The sequence below is a fragment of the Sceloporus undulatus genome, chromosome 5, assembly GCF_019175285.1.
Source record: "Sceloporus undulatus isolate JIND9_A2432 ecotype Alabama chromosome 5, SceUnd_v1.1, whole genome shotgun sequence".
NCBI classification, from domain to species: domain Eukaryota; kingdom Metazoa; phylum Chordata; class Lepidosauria; order Squamata; family Phrynosomatidae; genus Sceloporus; species Sceloporus undulatus.
In genome coordinates this window covers 182,329,699-182,350,200 of record NC_056526.1, presented here as the reverse complement: position 1 = coordinate 182,350,200, position 20,502 = coordinate 182,329,699, and the positions used below count along the sequence as shown (strand labels likewise).

Here is a 20,502-nt window from a genome sequence, read left to right as displayed (position 1 = left end):
GGGGGGGGGGTCACGGACCTGAACCTACAAGACTTAAGTAGAGCAGTGGAGAACAGAAGCTCTTGGAGGGATCTCATCCACAGGGTCACTATAAGTCAAGGTGAACGTGAGAGCAGTTAACAACAACTGGTGGAATAGGGTTTATGTAGTTAGACCACAAACACACAAAGTTGGCAGTTCTAGTTTTGAAAAAATTTGAAGGGAGTGGGAGAGGCAACCTGTAGAAGATCCCAGGCAGGCAATGTTGGACCCTAGACCTGCCAAAGTTGCCAAGCTCTTTCATAGCAAACTTTCATGATAAACCTCTTCACTTAAAAATTCAATATAACACCACCGATTCTGTCTTATTATAGGCCTGGGTCAATATTCATGGGAAGAATGTTACTGGTGATGGAGCAGGTTATATCTCCATTGAATATGTAACTACTTTCCCAGTAGTGCTATGCATAACTGCACAAGTCTCTCTCACAGCCATACCTGGTTCACCAGATCCTCTGGGGCATGACACTTATAAACTTCATGGTTGGTAATGACTGGAGAATGCTAGGCTGGAGCTAGACTGCTCTGAACAAAAAGGTCCCACATCCCCCCTGCTTAGTGGTTCCAGGCAGGATGATGGATGGAGCAGACCTCTCTGCTTGTTACATTGGCTGCTGTGGCTAAACTAAGCCATCGATCTTAAAAGACTTTCGCTGTGGTCTCTGATAGCACTTGCATTCTCCCTCCCTTGCTTCATAGACCAGCAGACTCTGATGTCTTATTCTGCTGATATTGGCACTAAGATGAGACACATTCATTGATTAATTGCTACAATTAATCAAACCATTCTTCCATCACCAGTGAAAAGGTGCAGAAATGAAGCCAGATTTTCATGCAGAGCTGTACTCTGAACAGATGTTGATGAAGATGCATAAACACACATGCACACGTACACGGTTGGTCTTTCAAAACAAGTAACCCATAGGTATAAATTACTCTTGCCACATTTAATCTTGCAAGAATTACCTTTTGGTACTATGTTTCTCAGACTCGCCCAACCAACATGGTAGTTATACTCCAAAAAAGTAGTCTGAGAGCTGTGGTGCAGAAGATGACTTTTTCCAAGCTCTGCATTTACCGGATTTGCTTTTGGTTGGTGCCAGCTGGTGGTTTCCATGTCAGTGAGTTGGTGAATTAGCTCAGGTCCATGGTGCTGAACCTGATTCACAAAATAGGTTTAGATAGTTACATTAAGGTCCATTCTAAAACCTGGAGCATATTGTTTTTCCCACTAACATGAGACCTCCCTCCCCCAATGTGTTGGATTACAACTCCCATCATCCCTTGACAACACGCCTGTTGGCCATACTTGCTTGAGATGGTTGGAATTGTTGTGCAAGGCAATAGGGGAAGACTATACTACCAGGCTTAAGCCTTCATGATCAGATCTAGGAGTATTTATGCCAGAGTTATTATCATTGGTTTCATGTCTTCACTCTAGCCAAAAAATCTGATTACTAAGAAGGAGCTGTTGACCATGGATCCTGATACAGATGACAAACTCTTGGTCTATGAGATAACAGTGAAGCCAAAACATGGCTACATAGAGAAGAAGTTGCAACCTGGAATACCAGTGACTACATTTACACAAGGTAGGAAAGCAGAACTGAACAACACATCCACACTTTTTTGTTAGTCGTGTTCCTTTTTGGTATGGTGAAGGGATGGACTTCGGTGACACTATGTTTCATTAGGGTTTCCCTCATCCGTTCATCCTACCTTCTGTCCACCGTGCATCATGACAGTAGAACAGAGCTTTTTAAAAATATAAAGTTTGAAACTACACAACTTCCAAAATCCCTCAGCCAACAGGGCACTGTATGTAGTTCTGAACAGTGACTTTTCCAAATTTTGCAGCAAAGTGGTTCAGAATCAGATATTGGCAGTTTGATTATCAATCCATTTCATGAGGATCCCTAATATGAAATTTACATTTTTTGCTATCACCATACACTTTGAGTCAATATTTTCACTGTGTTATGCACCCAAGATTCAATTCTTGGCCATTCTTTGCCAGCTCAGACCCTATTAGGTAGATGTCATGTTAGGACCTTTTGCCTGAGGGTGGATTACCTTATCTAACTTTGCCCTCACAGGTTGAGAAGCCATTGAACTGCTTCCAAGCATCTTCCAATGGGCTATTTTAAAATTCTGATAGAGAGGTCTAACATTTTGCCTGAATTATAAACCATATCCAGAAACTAGGTCAACATGTAAACTGTTTAGGATTCAAATGGATACAAAAATGGATACTTTAATTCCTGGATTCATTCACTGAAGAATCTCTTTCTAACAGAGGAAGTGAATTTGGGATTAATCCAGTATGTGTTACATGAGGAGAGAATTCAAGAGGCAGAAGACAGTTTTCAGTTTCTGGTGAAGGACAGCAAACCCAGCATGGTCACTGACAATACTTTCCATATCCAGTGGTCTCTTATCAGCTTTCAGCACACAAGGTAAGCAATGCTACCCACCAACAGCCTTATTATCTAAATAAATTATATTGCTCTTCAGAGTGCTAAAGCTATTAACAAATTGCCTGTGACTTCTGGGATTTTCCCACCATCGGTTGAGCTCTTGCTGTTATGATGCCATTGAATGTTTACATAGAGTGAGAGGCTTGGATGTTGCTTGTTTTTACATGGTTTTGTTTTAGCTGTTTGTACAGTGCTTTGAGCCAACATGGTGAAGTAATTTGAGTGTTGGACTACAACTCTGGAGGTCAAGGTGTAGTTCCCCATTTGGCCATGGAAACCCACTGGCTGACCTTGGGCAAGTCACACACTCTCAGCACAAGAAAACCACATGCTAGTTTCACCTTAGGCTCTCCGTAGGTTGGATTCGAAGGCACAGAACAACAACAACAGCAACAACACACTGCTTCATGTGTTATTATAATACAAAAAAGTAATCTATACATATTTTCAATAGACACAGATGATAAAAGTGAAGAATCACTAGGCACAAGAGCAGAATCTTTTAGAGTGTCCTGTGCTTTGAGCCATTGTCAGCAGGGATGGAGGAAAGGTTGCTAGAAAGACTCAGAGCTCAGAAGGTGAACATCAAGAAGCCCCAGGATGTATAAATGTATGGGGGGAAAAGCAAAAACTGGGGAGCATCCAGTAAATTCCACAGAAGCATCACAAGATGTTCAAAAATAATTGTTAGTAGACACATTGGGCTTTTCTACTAATAAGTGACCATCTTTTGAGCCTTTTGGGAGACATGTCTCTTCCTTCTATGGAATGTTTAGCACAAGGAGATAAGAAACAGGAAAGTGTAACTAATGGACACTTCATATCTGAAGGATAGGAAGGAAGGAGAAGGGGCAACTGAAATGGAAGGAACTGGGATTAATGAGGCAGTCAAATATACACAAGACATGGGGTCAGAAAAATATGCATGCTGTTGAAGATGAGGGTAGTTAATGGATAGGCAGACAAGATTATGATAGGTAGCCATGTAGAAAAGTTCAAGATGTGGATTGGGCCTGAAAGGTGTAGAACTGTTGCAGGGTGGGATCTGATGGGGCCTCTAAAGGGTCATTGTGCAAAGTGAGAAGAAACAGGGTTGTCAGGAGTTATGAGAAGAAGGGACCAAGAGGAGAAAGAAAACAAAACCACAAAAACCAAACAAAGGCAATGAGGGCAGCTGGAGCTACAGCATATTGTGGGTCACAGTATGGAAAAGGGGTAGGTTTTCCCATCTTGCCATCACTGGGCAAGCCAAATCACTGCCAACTATTTCCTACACCATTCAGCATATTGACATGTGATGGGGTAATAACATGCCATGCTGCAACATACATTATTTAACTAGATTCATGTTAGCAGGAAACGTTAACAAGCAGTTGAAATATTGGTAAGAAAACTTTATTGATGAATGCAACAATCTTTTAGCAGAGCAAGAAAGAACATAAACCTAAATCTAACAAGACACCCATTTTACTTTAATTAATAAATTGTTATACAAAGAAATATTATAGCACCTTAAGACTAATTGGGGAAAGACATTTGTTGCATAAACATTCATAGATTGAGTCTACTTCTCACAATTGACCAACAAATTGTATGTTCAGATAACCATCAAAACCATTAGTTCATCTTCAACACACACAAACATGCATATAGATTTACATGCACAACTCACATACTGTTATAGAGCCAACAATTAGTATTATTTAATTTTTGACAAACGGAATGTTATAATTGTGATTTGCTTTGCTTTTTTTTTGGAATTGAATTAAGCCAGTTTGATAAAATTTAAAAGGCAAATTACATTCTTGATTAAATGAAAGAAGGGCAGGTGCACTGAGGTTCATTAAATTGATATAAATTGCTGTCTAAATTTGCTAATCCTGGAAATAATTGACTACAAATCTATTAAGGCAAGTCATTCACAATGACTGATTGTGATGAGTTCTTGAAGATGCACCTTTTCAGTGACCATAAAAGAACTAGATGTAAATAATATTTCACTTTTGTAAACTTGGACTGTTTCACTTCATTGAGACATCTCAGTGAGGAATTTTTATACCCACAAGATTCCTTCTTCCTAAGACTGAGAAAAAGAGTGCTTTTTATCCTCATGAAGATCCTTGGAATTTGTGCACAATGTTTGTGCACAAAATTAGGATCCTTAAATTTGAAAAACAAAGTACACCACACAGAACTGGCTGATTGCTTAAAGACATGGAAACAGTCCATCTGTTGCTTCAGAACTTTAAACATCCATGCAAAAAAGCAATAGCCATTATCTTCATGTACAAGTGCACCTTTTTTGTGTATACAGTTTTTCTTAATTTGCATAAAATCATTCTCATTCCCTTGCTAAAAGCATCACAAATACCTTATCCTTTTGACTTGGGGGAAGGAGAATAATTTTGTGCTCCTATACTCTGGTTTCTCTTCAGATCGTATAAATCTTTCAACTTTTACAAAATACCTTATCCTTTTGGCTTGGGGGGGAAGGAGAATAATTATGTGCTCCTAAATATTCTAATGGAGATCCAAAAGCTGTGGTTAGTACTTGGATGGAAGACTCCCAATGAATGCCAGGTTCTGTAAGCTATATTTCAGAGGAAGAAGCTAGCAAAATAACCTCTAAGTATTCCTTGCCTAAGAAAACCTTATGAAATTCATTGGTCACCCTCAGTTAGCAGGTAACTTGACAGCACATATACACACATCCTCACATATAAGGGTGAGACAAGTGAATGTTTACATCCTTAGTCTTGTCTCTTTCTTTCCAGCTACAATGTCAGTGAAAAGGCTGGTGCCATTAGCGTCACCGTGAAGAGGACAGGTAACCTCAAACAATATGCTATTGTTCTGTGTCGCACCGAACAGGGAACTGCTACCTCCAGTTCAAGTCTGCAGCCAGGAGAACAGGACTATGTTGAGTATGCAGGCCAGGTGAGTTTAAAAAATCCATTATATAAATCAGAAATTCCCCCAGACCATTGGCTTAAATTAAGGGAGAATGACTGGCTATATGTCAACAAACCAGGGAAAGCATCATGGGTGGAACCTTTTCTTCTCATACAGCTGCGGGAAAGGATGTTAAAACATGAGGTGAGACTTAAGAATGGTTGCTCAGAGTCGGCCTCTTCCATGGCACTCACTTTCAGTCAGGGCTAGGCCAGTGGGTCCCAAACTGAGACATGGATGATTATCTGACCTGAGGTTCTTACAGGAGGTTTTCTGAGTTGAGAGCTTGTCTCTGATCTGAAGGTTCAGAGGCTATGACTGGAAGCACCATTGCCAACCATACCACTAGGTATTAAAAGGATTAAGGAAGGGAAAAGGAGAAAAAGAAATATGGAAGGATCTTTAATTGGTTTTTATTTTAGCATAAGCTTTTGTAGATATAAACACACTTTTTGGATGCAGTACCTAGTGGTATTAAGGCCTACAGCAAAAAGCATATTCATACAATTGGGGGAGTGGGATAGAATGTAATAGGATTCAGAAAGATGCAAATCAGGACCATTGCCCTAAATTTTCAAAGTGTGGATAAGGTGATACAGATCTTTCATATGTTTACAGTGGTTCGTTAGTGTTGATGTGTGAAAACAATAAATCTGTTTACATCATTAGAAGTGGGTTTATATCCATGAAAGCTCATGAGAAAATAAAATTGAGTTAATCTTAAATGTGTTGCTACATTTCTCTTGATGCTACTGTGGATTTTACTTCCTCCCTCCTTCCCCCCCTTTTTGCTGCAAGAGACTAACACAACTACTTCTCTGAAAACTACCACTAGGTATTTTTCAGGAGCCCTGGTAGCGCAGTGGTTAAATGCCTATACTGCAGCCACTTACTCAAAACATAAGGTTGCAAGTTCAATACCAGCAAAAGGGCTCAAGCTTGACTCAGGCTTGCATCCTTCTGAGGAGATCACTAAAATGAGTACCCAGCTTGTTGGGGGCCATTAGCTTACAGTTGTAAACCGCTTAGACACTGTTAGTTCAGTATGAAGCAGTATAGAAATGAAGCTGTTTGTTTATTGTAAGACACCAACCTCAGGACACTGATTCTGAGAAGTAACACTTATTGGGCTGTTTTGTTTTGCTTCCTTGGGCAATCCACTGTTGGAGAATTTAGCTGTGCCTGCACCACACATCTTATCCTATTCCCCTGAATTGGCCTTTGTCCCTGAAGTAGGGTGGAGGATCCCATTCTTTTCCAAGTGATCAACCAGCGGTCTGTATGTGGAATGGGTAATGGGGATGTCACCTGGTCCCTCATTTCAGGCAGTAAGATGTCTTGGGCCAGCTGTGGGAGGTAATATTCTGTCACTCAAACAAGGGAAGTGCTCCATGGTTCTGGTGTCAGAAGACTTTCTAGACTCTTCTAGTCACAAGTGCTGCTATTGCACATTTTCCTTTATGTTGCACATGAAGAGAATTCAGAGTACACATAAATCTCAGGAGCTCATTGCCCTTGAGTGCCATTCTCAGCCCATGAGATTGCCAGATCATTCTGCAAAGTCCCTGACACCCCATGGTGTGCTTTAAATCAAGGGCAGGGAGATACTTCTCGTTGGGAATAGGAATCAGACACTGGAATGCAGTTTTAAAAGATCCAAGCAGAACATAATGTTGGACAGCTTTTGGGGTTATTAGGCTTGTGTTGGGAGGGTGTATGTGTGTGTGCTATTTTGCTTCTGTACCTTGGCCATAATCACCATTCCAAAATCACCATTTCAAACTCACAGCCCTGGAGTTGTTGATGTCTTGCCTTCAGTACAGAAGGTAGCATCTATAGTTAAGGTATGCTGCAACTTGGCTCCAAAATACCTTTTTATACCTCTGAATGCTAACAATGCACAATCCTGCTGATGCTCTCCTTTGCCACCACACAGGTGCAGTTTGATGAACGAGAGGACACTAAATCCTGCACCATCATTATCAACGATGATAATGTCTTTGAGAACACCGAGAGCTTCACTGTGGAGCTTAGCATGCCAGCCTATGCCTTGTTGGGAAGCATCACTGAGACCAAAATCTTCATTAGTGATGAGGAAGATGAGCCTACCCTCCAGTTTGACAAGAAAGTCTACCATATCAGTGAGAGTGCTGGCATCCTGTCTGCTCCCATTGAAAGAAAAGGTTGGTTGCATTAGAATAGAGGAAGAAAATGCTCAGACCAGGGGCCACGGGCAGCCTACTAACACCCCTGGGTCCCAAAATTCTAAACAAATAAACAAACAACCCACACACACACAAATTATCCTAGAAATGTGACTGTTTTAATACAGTTTGGAGTCCTTCCCCATCTTTTGGGAGACCCCTAATTGATCCTTTTAAAAAATAAGAAGTGGCCCTTTTTATCACTTCTAGTTTTGAAGAAAGAGGCAAATGCAGGTGGAGATCCAAGGGGAATTAAAATAATTGAATCTTAGATGAGAAAGGACCACAAGGGCCATTGCCTGCCATTCAGAAAGGCACACTCCTGAGAGATGCTCATCCAAAATGGAGCATTGGTGGTCCATGGGCCCCCTGCTGTTGTTCATCGCTACAGAGGAATCAGGCTAAGCTGTAACAAGTTACTTTGTACAGTGACTGGCTGAGGAATTAATGGCATTAAAGTCTAAAAAAAGTAAGCTAGCCAAGCTTTGGAACAGATCAGCTCTTAATTCTGCCAACCTGGATATCAGTATTTAGCCATTTTATTGGGAATTGTTTTTAATGGTATTTTAGGGTGGGAGGGAGATTGAGGAACTAGGATCTAATATGTCCTGTTATGCTTTTATCTGTTGATAGTCATGTTTGATTTTATTGTTTTTATTTGTTGTTACCCGCCTTGATCCAATACAGGGAGAGGCGGGATACAAATAGATGATATTATTATCATTATCATTATTATTATTATTATCATCATCATCATCATCATCTAATTACTGGACTACTCCCTGTTTATATATACATTTGTTTTAGATCTTTAAAAATGTAATGGTTTAAAGATACATAACATGTAAACTCTTTGTCATCAGCTCAATGGATCATGTGATCCACGATGTGCTCTGATCAAAGGTAGTTTATCAGAATCACAGTACCACTATTTTTCTCTGCTGGGATAGAAAATACTTCTAAAAAAAGTAGCACAGAAAAAAAGTGAACAAAGAAAGAGGCCAAACATTATTACGGATCAAACAAATACCTCATAAAGAATTTCAGTGTGCAATACTGACTTACCCATGAGTATACCCTACTGACTTGATTTTGATTTACTGCTGAGTAGATTTGTATATGCTTGCAGTGAAAAACCTGACAATAATTTATAATAAAGTCTAGCAATAAAAATACAAAGACGGAGTCCAGATTTACAACAGAAGTTAAATAAGAGCTTGCAGACAATAGCATATCACAGATCTCATATCTAACAATTCATTAACAACTCATTTCAGGGCAAATCAGCAAGATCTAAATATTTATATATATAAAATCAGTGCATTAACAGTTTGACTAGAAGCATTATGTATTTGAACTACAGTTTCTAGAATTGCCCAGCCAGTGTAGTCCATGGAACAAAGTTCAGCAAATTAACTTTGGTCTACTTTGGGCTCTGGGTTAGACTCAATGTAATGCAAACTAAAAATATAATTTGAGGCATACGAGACTTACACTAGGTAAATTCAGTCAACCACAATATCATTTATATAACTCTGCTTTATTGTTCCCTTATAGGTGACTCTAACAGCATTGTGTCTGCAGTTTGCTACACTGTCCCCAAAAGTGCTAGAGGCAGCAGCATGCATACCCTGGAGTCTGGTTCAGACTTCAAGTCCAGGGGGATGTCCAACCAGAACCGTATTGTCCTTGGGCCAGGTGTCACTATGACCACCTGTGATGTGAAGCTCATTGATGACAGTGAGTACGAGGAGGAGGAAGAATTTGAAATTGCGCTTGCTGATGCATCAGAGAATGCGCGAATAGGAAGCATAGCTTCAGCCAAGGTTATGATCAGCGGGCCCAATGATGCCTCAACAGTGTCCCTTGGAACTGCTACTTTTACTGTTAGTGAAGATGCAGGTGAGAGATAACAGTTATTTCACCCTTGTGTGTTTTTATGATATTTTACGAAAAGCCTGGAAACATTGCTTTTGTTGAACACTCAGCAAAATGTCTTCGCTGTATGTCTTTTAAATTATTTTAAATTGTTGGATGTGGTGGTTTTTGTTGTTTTTTAAAATGTATTGTTAAATTTTTAAATTTATTCTCTTTGTGAGTTGCCTTGGGTCCCACTCTGGGAGAAAGGCAGGATACAAATGAAATAAGTCATAAATGAATTAACTGGCCGTATTGACTTAGGGACACAGGCATTTGTGGTCCAAAAAGTAGCTTTCCCAAGCTCTGGTTCTGGACCACATGTTTATTTTTAAGGCACCTCTACAGAGCCCATAAGATCATTGTTAAAATGTTAAGGTACAACATTTCTCACACCTAATATCTGTCTGGCTCTTGTAATGACCAGTTAACCAAAGTAACTTATATATTAATCCAGCCTTCTGATACTATGACTGCTACCACACTGCAAATAAATAAAGCAGTTTGACATCACCTTAACTACCATGGAATTCTGATAATTGTAGTTTGGTGGGACACCAGAGCTTTCTGACAGGAAGGCTAAATATGTCACAAAACTGAAATTCCCAGAATTCCATAGTGTTGAGTCATAGCAATTAATGTGGTGTCAAACTGCTTTATTTCCACAGTGTGGCAGCAGCCTGTGCTTGGGGGGATTTTGGGGTTTCTGGCAACTGTTTTTTGTGGGCTTTGTGTCTAGCACCTATTTATTCTTACATGAAAGATCAAATTCTCCTGCTTTCCTGAGTAAAAGTGTTTTGTATATATCATTTCAACTAATGCTTTTCAAGGGGGACCAGAGGAAGTTACTGTAATTGTATCCATAAGTCATAGTGATTGTACTTATTTATTTTTAAGGATTTTGTTGTTCTTGTTCATCAATCATTCTGTCTTCCTTGCAGGGATTATTGAAATCCCAGTTACTAGGCATGGTCCTGATCTCTCAACCCCTACCTCAGTGTGGTGTGCCACTCGGACATCTGACCCACCATCTGCTACACCAGGGATTGACTATATACCGAGCTCCAAGAAAGTGGAGTTTCGCCCAGGAAGAATTGAAGAGGTATTGCTACTTTTCTTGCTTTTACAGAATTATTGGTACTGGAGGGCCAAAGAAGGCATCATATATGGCAGTGGTGGGGAAAGGCTAGTAAACAACCTGCACGTGATCCCAAGCCCCATTGTTGTAGCTCCCCAAATCCCATTGGTAGGAGTGCCAGATTGCATCTGGGATGAGGCTCCTGTAACGCTAATCCTGAACAGATCTTGGTGCAGGACAAGGAACTGTAAAGCTCTGTCATTTGGAACAAAGTTCCCTTCCTTACCTTCCAAACGCCAAATTTCAGCCATTGATGTCCTTTCTCAACCTGGCTGTTGCTTTGCCAATGAAGGGACAGATCACCAAGGAGCTCTCAGCTATGCTTTTGTCACCAGATTCCTGTGTGTCCAGAGATAGGAGGAGAGCTGTGTACTCTTCCATACCACCTCCACACCCCATTGACAAGGCCACAGCCAAGTTGAGAAAGAACAACTGCAGCTGTAAGTTGGGGTTTGGAAGGTGAAAGAGGACAGGCATCTTTACCGTATGGTACTTCATCCTTCAAGATTTGTAAAGGATTAATGTTAAAGAAACTCTGTCCTGATCTAGTAAAGCAACCCTGTCCCTTGATGTCACCTAAAGCCTCTCCATTTCCACATTTTAAAAAATCCTGTTAAATTTGGAGGCCTGAAGAGTAGCCAACAACCACCCAAATAAAACATAAACCACAGAGCAAAGTTCTGGTGCCACAACAAACTACCATTCCCAGATTTCCATAGCCTTGAGCCAGGGCAGTTCAAGTGGTGTCAAACTGGATTATTTCCCCAGTGTGGACACAGCTCGGGTCTCAAGCTGCAAATGTTAACAGGTCTCAGTCCCAATTATACTGTCCATCCTTCCCCAAATTCTTGCTGAAAGTTCTTATTGGCTTAACATTATTTATGTTTAGGAAAATATCCACTGTGACTCAGGTACTCAAAGCTGGAGAAGCACTTGCACATTAATTATCTAATGATACAAATGTTTTCAGCTCTTCCATCTGTCTATTCAAGATAATTAAGTCTCTACAAAGACACACACACACAGAGAGAGAGAGAGAGAGAGAGTTAGAGTTGGTGGGTTTATGTATTAAGAAGGTAGGCCTTTTTTGTTTATTTTATCTTTGTCAGTACTGCACCTTGACAATCTTGGACGATGCCCAGTACCCAGTGATTGAAGGGGTAGAGACATTTGTAGTCTACTTGAGCTCACCACAAGGAGCTGAATTGGCCAAGCCTTTCCAAGCAGTAGTGGCCATTAATGACACCTTCCAAGATGGTAAGTGAGTTAGTGAAATCCCTGTTTAACTTTGTTGGTAACACAATTTTTTGGTAAACTGATGGCTTTCTAGAAACCTTGGGTTGAATGTCAAGAAAGTGGATGACTACTTGAAATGCTTATGTGCACTGGCTTCCTTGATACTCGCTGACTGAGGCAAAGGACCTAGCAGTATCATCTTCATTGCATGTACAAAAACCAGATGGACTATCAATATAATCTGGTGACATGATAATATATTCTACCACACCTAGGGGCAGCAGATTTGCCTAAGGTGTACAGAAGACGTTCAAGACAGGAAAATGGCCAAGTGTCTTAGAAAGTGTGGCTGTTGAGCTGCCACTGCACTTCTCCAATATCTGATGTAAAAATCCAAACAACAAAGACAGATTAAGATGATTGAGCCCCTGGAACAGATCTAAATCTGAGACCCCTTTTTGCACACGTGTGACATATTCTAGGAGTGTTGGTATAGAAAATAATTAAATTAATAAAGTCAAAGTGCACTGGTCAGCATCAGAAAAACCTTTACATGAGAATCCATGTTCAGATTGGCTACTTCAGTGAGACTGACATCCATTTTGACTCAGTTACTTAAAAATTTCAAAATACAGATATGATCATGCAAATATTTGGAGATTCAGAAGTGACTGTGAAAAAAGAGGAAGTAAACTACATATTTTTCTTTTAGCACTATGCCAGTAGTCATGAAGAGCCTGGGGCAGTTTCACCAGTTGAACTATGATAATCCATCTTTGCCCAATGCAGTTGCCTCACTATATAATTGTAGGACCAGCCCTGCTCCCTGACCATGGAAGTTGTGGCACATTATATACAGCATTTATCTATCCATCTATCACACTACATACATACTAATCTGTCTGTCTGTCTTGCCATCTAGAATGCAGTATCTAGTGATATGTAAATATTATGTGCAATCACTGCACATGGTAATGAAGCCAAGCCAGCTGAAAAAAGAATTTTTGTAAACCATCCAACTTACATAGTGCCAATATTTTTCAACCTTAAAGCTACTGCCAAGGAAGAAACACATTGACTCATATGCCAGATCTCAGGTTGGCATTCAACTACATTGCTCCTGATGGCTAGGCTGCTGAGCTGGGTTGGAATTCTTGTGATCTAAGCCAAACTTTCAGTCTGATGTACTGGGTTAGCTTAATGGCTGGAACTGGTCCTATTGCTAAATCATATATTCCAATAATCTATCTACAATATATACTTGCACTCACCAAACAGTGTGTTCTGAGACTGAGGGATGGAGGATTTGCCAACATTTAGATGCGGCTGTTAGTATGTGATAGTTTTAGGTTTCACTTGCAGTAACCACTAGGAATTTTTGGAGAAATAAAAGCAAAAAAAGTGTTATTCTGCATTTTTAAAAATATAAAGTCCAACTGAAAATTTCCTCCAGGTTCTGTAAGCATGTTGTTTTTTCAACACACTGTGGGCCTATAGAACCTGTGCCATAGTATTGTTCTTCTTGTTGTGCCTTCTGCAGTACCAAACATGAAATTTAGCAAAGATTTGTATCCTGTGAAAGAGAAGGATGGGATCTTGCATGCTTCTATTATCCGTACTGGAGACTTGAGCTATGAGTCTTCTGTCAGATGTTATACCCGGAGTCAGACAGCCAGGGTCATGGAGGACTTTGAGGAAAGGAGAGACACTGAGGAATCACGTATCATTTTTCTGAAAGGGGAGAAGGTGAGTGAATCTTCCTAGCAAAACAACAAATCTTGGGAAAGTTCCTTAAGTGCAACCCCCAGAACCCCCCATTGGTCAGGCTAGCTGAGAAGTTCTGGCCCTGACAGATTATATCCGGGGGAATATAGTTTTCAAGAACAAAATAGGTTCCCCACTCCCAGTTAAGAAAAGAACTTGGCAAATGGTGGAGGATGTTGTGTACCTTCAAGTCGTTTGCAACATGTGGTGACCCTAAAGCAAGATTTGTTCAGAGTAGATTTGCCATTGCCTTCCTCAGAGGCTGAGAGCGTGTGTCTTGCCTGAGGTCACCCAAAGGGTTTCCTGGCCAAGCTGGAAATCAAATCCTGTTCTCCATAGTCATCGTCCAATATGCCATATTGACTAAATCATACCTTTATTTAATGCATGCCTCACAAATAGACACTGCCTGTTCCCTTTTACTCCCCCCCAGCCTTCACACTGTGCAGTTTAAATTTATTTTTTTCTGCTACATTATGTCAGTAACTGCGGTAATTTACACAGTCACATAATGTATAATAATGCAGTCAATTTAGACAGATGTATCACTTAGAATTAAGCCAAAATGACCTGTAGTGTGTTCTGTCGCTACTAGCCTGGCCATAATCCCTGTACTTCTGAGTGGCTAAATTAGAGACGTACCCATGGTCTTCTAGATCACCACTATCAATCATTCTCTGTGATGATGATACAATTCAACTAAATTAAGCAAAGCCCCTCTTTTGTGTTCCTTCATTCTCTGATGTATATCTGGTTGGTATATGGCAAAGGACCTCTAGTATTTTCTACTATTCTCTGGAAACCTGTTGAAGGAGATCCTTCTGAAGTCTTCTTTGATGGCCTTGATTATGAAGTTTGTCAAGTCTTTTCTGTTTTAGACTGGCATTTGGCCTACCTAATTTGGCCTCCCCCAGTCTGTCACTCTCCAAATATACCCATCACCTGGTATGGATATTGGTCTAATTTCTAAGTTTAGCCCTCCTCTCATATTCCCTTTTGATAGAAAAATGAGCATATCATTCCAGATTTGAAATCTAAACATCTCCATTGTGACATCCTAGCTAGAAAATTCCTTCCTGGTGGAAATCTAATTGTTCCCCTCACTATTATCATATAGGCACCAATTGAAAATGTATTTATTTGTGCAGGCTTTCAAAGAATAGACATGATGAGTTTCTTTGCTACATCTTTGGTGATCATTTTAATGTATTTTATTATAAATCTTCAGTTCTCAGATTACTATGTTAATGGTGTGCATGTATTTTGTATTGTGATTTATGAAAATGGTTAGCCTCTCTATTCTCTTTGTGAAGAGGAGCAGGATGTAAACATAAATAAACATAATATTACTATTTAATTTTAAGCTATTTTATCTGGGTCATTTTCATTCATTTTGTCATGTCGAGTCCTTTTCTCACTCTTATTTCTGATATGTCTTTTATTATTGTGTTGTGTGAGCTATTTTGAACATTTCAAAATATGATGAATGATATAGTAATTTTAATAAATAAATCACACAAGTTGCCTTTTAGTCTTGAACTGTTGATGTCCTTGGCTTTAGGTGAAGAACTGTACTGTCTTTATCAATGATGACTCTGCATTTGAACCAGAGGAGAAGTTCCAGATATACCTGAGCCACCCACTTGGAAACCACTGGAGCGGGGCTACCGTTGGGAAGAACAACATGGCCATAGTTATCATCTCCAATGATGAAGATGGTAAGGGGATATATTTGAAATCTGGGGCTTACATTTGGACCACAACATAGAATCTGCATTTAAGTTTGTCCTTCCTGTATCTCCCTGTTTTGTTTAAGGGTTTTTTTATACTTCTTTTTTGATGTGCATGGTTGCACAGGTGAATACAAAGTGTTCTGATATTCACTGGAAACAATTCTGCTAAGGTCTGCCAGGTTAGATGTAGACTAGTCTGGGAAAGGCAAGGCCTCTCAGCCAACAGCCAGTACAGACTGCCTCTGCTCACCTGCCCTGGCCTCCATCCCAACAGGGTGATCAGATGTCATAACCGCAAAGGAGGACACCACACTACAAAATGTAGGACATTCGAGGGAAATGTAGGACACTAGAAAATAAAAGCTAGAAACACTAATTAGTCATGATGAAAATGGAGGACATTTCGACATTCCTCTTGGACAGAAGGCTGAAATATAGATCATGTCCTGAAAAAGGAGGATATCTAGTTACCCTGTTTCCCAGTCACTGTCATACAAGGAGGAAGAGAAGAGAACGAGGAGCACAGCAGTAGTTCTACTCACAAACTAGTGAGAGGGAGAAGGAGATGGGTTGGTATGGAGTCTGACTATGGCTGGTGGAGGAAAACCTCTGTTAGGAAGGGAAAACTGGGATAATTACTTAGCCAGGGTTGGAGCCCATAAATTTTCCTGATGACTTCAACTAGTGGTGCCATCACTAATTTTAAAGTAAAGTTCACAGTTCCACACCATGCATAATTTAATTTTGTAAACATCTGTCATCTTTCTACTAAACAGTCACATTTTTTAAAACTGGAAAAAAAACCCTCAAATAATGTTTTAACTTCAAAAAGATCCCCAAAGTCCCTTGAGCTCAGTTTTTGTACAACTCTGAGTTCAATAATTGCAGGAAAGGAGTGCATAAATAATCCTGACTTGAGGTGGTGTAATAATTTAACTGTTGTTAGGTTTTAGCACAGCTATCAAGCATTGCTGTGTACTGAATTCTATCACAAAAATTCACCTTTCATCTTATTTCTCAGCTTCCAACATTTGCCATTTTAAAAAATACTTTTATTAACAGCACAGTCCTATATAAGTTTACTCAGATGTAAATCCCACTGAGTTCAGAGAGAGGTTTTGTGTATGAACTTTCAAATGGCATGTTGACTTGTAGCAACCCCTTGAATTTCATAGGGATTTCTTAGGCAAAGAATTCTCAGAGGTGGTTTTGCCAGTTCCTTTCTCTGAAATACAGTGCTGGGTATTTATTGGTTGTCTCCCATCCAAGTACTAACTAGGGCTGACCCAGCTTAGCTTCTAACAAGATCAGATGGGTTTGGGTGCCTTTGGGGTATTAAGCCCCTTCCCCAAGGGTTATTCCTCAGTACTTATAGGACCTCAGAAGTTATAGTGTTCTTCACATCTGTATACAGAATTATTCTTGTTCCATGTTTTCAGCACCCACCATTGAGTTTGAAGAAGCTGCCTACCAAATCCGTGAACCTCCAGGGCCTGAAGGTGTTGCTTTCTTAAATGTCAAGGTGATCCGGAGGGGAGACCAGAACAGGACCTCCAAAGTTCGTTGCAGCACCCGCGATGGATCAGCCCAGTCTGGAATCGATTATTATCCAAAGAGCCGGGTCCTCAAGTTTAGCCCTGGTAAATCACAGAAAATAGATGGGATGAACTGGAGCCACTCTGGATTTACAGTAATAGATATTTTTCCGGGGGGGGGGGCATTTTTGTTGCATACTTTACTATGTATTACCTTGTACCACACAGGAGTCCATAGAGAGCAATATTAAAAAAATATACACAAAGCAAATAAAAACAGGTGTGCAAGACATCTGAAACAAACATACAAAGATTAGCTGGCTGCATTATAAATTTATAAACTTTAGCTCCTGCCAGGGACGTAGCTAGGATTTTAGGAAGGGGGGGGGTCCAGACTAAGTGCCACCATTATAATGGGGCTTGAGTGCGGCGGCGCAGCAGCACACACCATTCATTTTTCTAATGGAAGGGGGGGTCCAGACCCCCAGAACCCCCCCCCTCGGCTACGTCCCTGCTCCTGCCTTCACTTCTTTCCCTCTTTGTTTTCCCCTGCTGTTAAATTATAAACTACACATTTGTCAGGACAAAGACTGGACATGGCTGGTATTGTAAAAATATAATAACAAAGAGTTAAATAACCAGAGCTTTGGCCCTTACACTGCCCTGATTCAGTATCCCATCTCCCAGGCTCATACAGAATGCACTGAGCATTATCTCACTGTAGTAACACTCCCAGTATAATCCTACAGATGACTACCCAGAAGTAAAGTTTCACAGGGACTTGAATGGAACAAGTTACATGTGTTTAGAATTGGAGTCCTAAGACCTATTTATGTCACTGAGAATATTAATCTTAAATCTTTCCTGTCAATATCAGTGGGATGCAAAGTATTAATCTATACTTAGAGGATGTCCATTCCTTTCTGGCCCTAGGTTTTGTAGCATGTTTTTTTTCCTAGCTTGCCCCTACCTCCATAAGCCTCTTCTGCTTTCCAGCTCAAAGCTGGGTAGGGCCATCCAGTCCACTTGGCACCCCTAGTGCTTTGGCTCCCTTATCCTTGATACTCTTTCATTCAAAGGTCTCCCATCCCAGCCACCTGCGGGACATAGCCTCTGTTTTGCCTGTGTCCAGCTGAAGGCTTTGCTCTTTCACCAACCCTTCTTCAAAAGTGTCAGTCCATAGTAACTCGCTCAGGATCTGAAGAAAATCTCACAAGACCAGCTGTTTTGTGTTTATCATAAAGAATCAAAGTAGACATTCCTCCAAGCAAGAATACAGGAGGTATATTTTGGATCATAGATTTTTATTAAGGTCAGACAGAGACCATTAATCCTCACATAGCATCTGATAGTAAATCTGCCAAGCAATCCATTCGATTGTGTGCTTTTTTTAAAAAAAAAAAAAAGGTGGGGGGAACTCTACCACTAAATCATTAGAGCCAAAGAGTTTAAGATAAAATCTGTGTCTGTTTTTATCACAACACTTTGGCAGGTCTGACTCTCAGTATTTCTGAGTGTTCCTCATCAGAGGACTGGTTGGTTTGATTCAGTCTGCTTCCATGTCCATTCATGCAGGTGTGGATCATATCATATTCAAGGTGGAAATCATGTCCAATGAAGATAGAGAGTGGCATGAGTCCTTCTCACTGGTATTAGGACCAGATGATCCCGTTGAAGCTGTCCTGGGGGAGATCACCACTACAATAGTGACCATTCTTGACCAAGAAGCAGCTGGAAGCCTCATTTTACCAGCCCCTCCTATTGTAAGTTATTTAACCTGAGATCTACTTCTTACAGGCTACTTTCTGAGGTGACATAAGCCTGACCTAAATATGCTTCAGAATGAAATGAGCCTGCATTTCTGACTGCAGTTGGGAGGAGACTTTTTTAATGTTTCCCATATAAATGTAATTGTCTAAATACAAAACCAGCACAAAAAAGAGCAGCACAAAGTAGTATCCATCCCTGTTGTGTTAGATTTCTACTTACATGTTTTTTGTTTGTTTGTTTGTTTGTTTTAAAAAAGAGGATGTCATTCAAGAACTATAAAGAGTGTTGCAACACCTTACAGACTAAGGTCTCTTTCACACTACACATTTGTAGCACTTTGATGCCACTTCAAATTTCATGTCTGTGTCCAGAGGCACTAGAGCTTTCTGGCAGAGAATTCTAATTACCTTCCAAAATTATAAATCAAGGATCCCATGGTATGCAACCATGGCAGCTAAATAGTATCAACTTGCTATAGCTGTAGTGTAAAAGAGACCTAACAAATTTTATTCGGCATAAGCTTTCACTGACAGAAGTTTATGTCAAGTAGAACTTGTTAGTCTTTAAGGTACAACAATATTCTTTATTGGTTGCCATGAGAGCATAGAATCATGGAATCTCAGAGATGGAAGAGACCACAAGGATCATTTATGCAAGGACTATCTGTGCAGGAATGGAGCAGTCCTGCAAGATGACCATCCAACCTCTGTTTAAAGTTCTCCAAAGATGGAGAGTCCACCATCCTCTGAGGCAATCTATTCCAATGCCAATAAGTTCTTACAATAAAAAAGTTATTCCTTATGTTTAAATGGTATCTCTTTACTTATAACTTGAACCCAATGGTTGGTGTTCTAGGCTGCTGTCACACTACAGAATTAATGCAGTTTGACGCTGCTTTAATTGTCATGGCCTCATTCTATGGAAGCCTGGGATTTGTAAATTGTTGTGGCAGCAGAACTCTCTGACAGAGGAGGCTAACTATCCCACTAAACTACAAAACCCAGAATTCCATAACATTGAACCATGGTAATTAAAGTGGTGTCAGCTGCAGCCCTAGTCTATGGATCAGCAGAAAATAAGCTCCTTCCGTCTTCTACATAACATCCTTTCAGATATGTAAAGACAGTTATCATCTCATGTTAAAATATAAGTCTTAAAAGGCACCAAAAAGTATAATAGGTCCCTTTTCCAGAGTCCCAGCTCTTGTGTCATCATGCCTTCAGGTGGTTTCACTGTCTGAGTATGACCATGTGGAAGAAGAAAACAAAGAAGGTGCAAAGAAGTCCCCCTCTCCAGGTTACCCACTGATATGTGTGACTCCTTGTGATGCTCACTTTCCCAAATACTCAGTTATGAAGGAGCGCTGCAATGAAGCTGGGATCAACCAGTCATCCATACAGTTCAGCTGGGAAGTGGCAACTCCTACTGATGGAAATGGGGCCAGATCCCCCTTTGAAACAATTACGGACAACACTCCATTCACCAGTATCAATCACATGGTATGTATGAAGGCAGAGAGTTGAACTACATGATTAGCAGAAGTACATGGGGCCAATTTTGTTGGGCTGCACCTTGAAAAGATGAGAAGCTGGAATCTGTATTTCAGTGGTTCTCAATCAGTGGGGCGGGACCTGCAGGGGGGGCATGAGAGTTGTTTGGGGGGAGGATAAGACTTGAAGGCTTTGATCCCTCATCTTTCTCCTCTTCCCAAACTTTTTAATGTGTGAAATTTACACA

The 20,502-nt window shown here is 40.3% G+C and overlaps 1 protein-coding gene across 1 annotated transcript in view; it reads left to right on the top strand.

Moving 5' to 3' along the window:
• Nucleotides 1-20,502, top strand: part of FRAS1 (Fraser extracellular matrix complex subunit 1) — a 326,081-nt gene that overhangs the window by 282,343 nt on the left and 23,236 nt on the right. Inside the window, exons 51-62 of the mRNA XM_042469094.1 lie at nucleotides 1,481-1,631; nucleotides 2,336-2,495; nucleotides 5,291-5,453; nucleotides 7,405-7,651; nucleotides 9,230-9,574; nucleotides 10,531-10,691; nucleotides 11,837-11,984; nucleotides 13,504-13,709; nucleotides 15,289-15,445; nucleotides 16,900-17,100; nucleotides 18,571-18,758; nucleotides 19,989-20,264. Of these exons, the coding sequence (XP_042325028.1) occupies nucleotides 1,481-1,631; nucleotides 2,336-2,495; nucleotides 5,291-5,453; nucleotides 7,405-7,651; nucleotides 9,230-9,574; nucleotides 10,531-10,691; nucleotides 11,837-11,984; nucleotides 13,504-13,709; nucleotides 15,289-15,445; nucleotides 16,900-17,100; nucleotides 18,571-18,758; nucleotides 19,989-20,264 (2,403 nt within the window). The remainder of the gene's footprint in view (nucleotides 1-1,480; nucleotides 1,632-2,335; nucleotides 2,496-5,290; nucleotides 5,454-7,404; nucleotides 7,652-9,229; nucleotides 9,575-10,530; nucleotides 10,692-11,836; nucleotides 11,985-13,503; nucleotides 13,710-15,288; nucleotides 15,446-16,899; nucleotides 17,101-18,570; nucleotides 18,759-19,988; nucleotides 20,265-20,502) is intronic.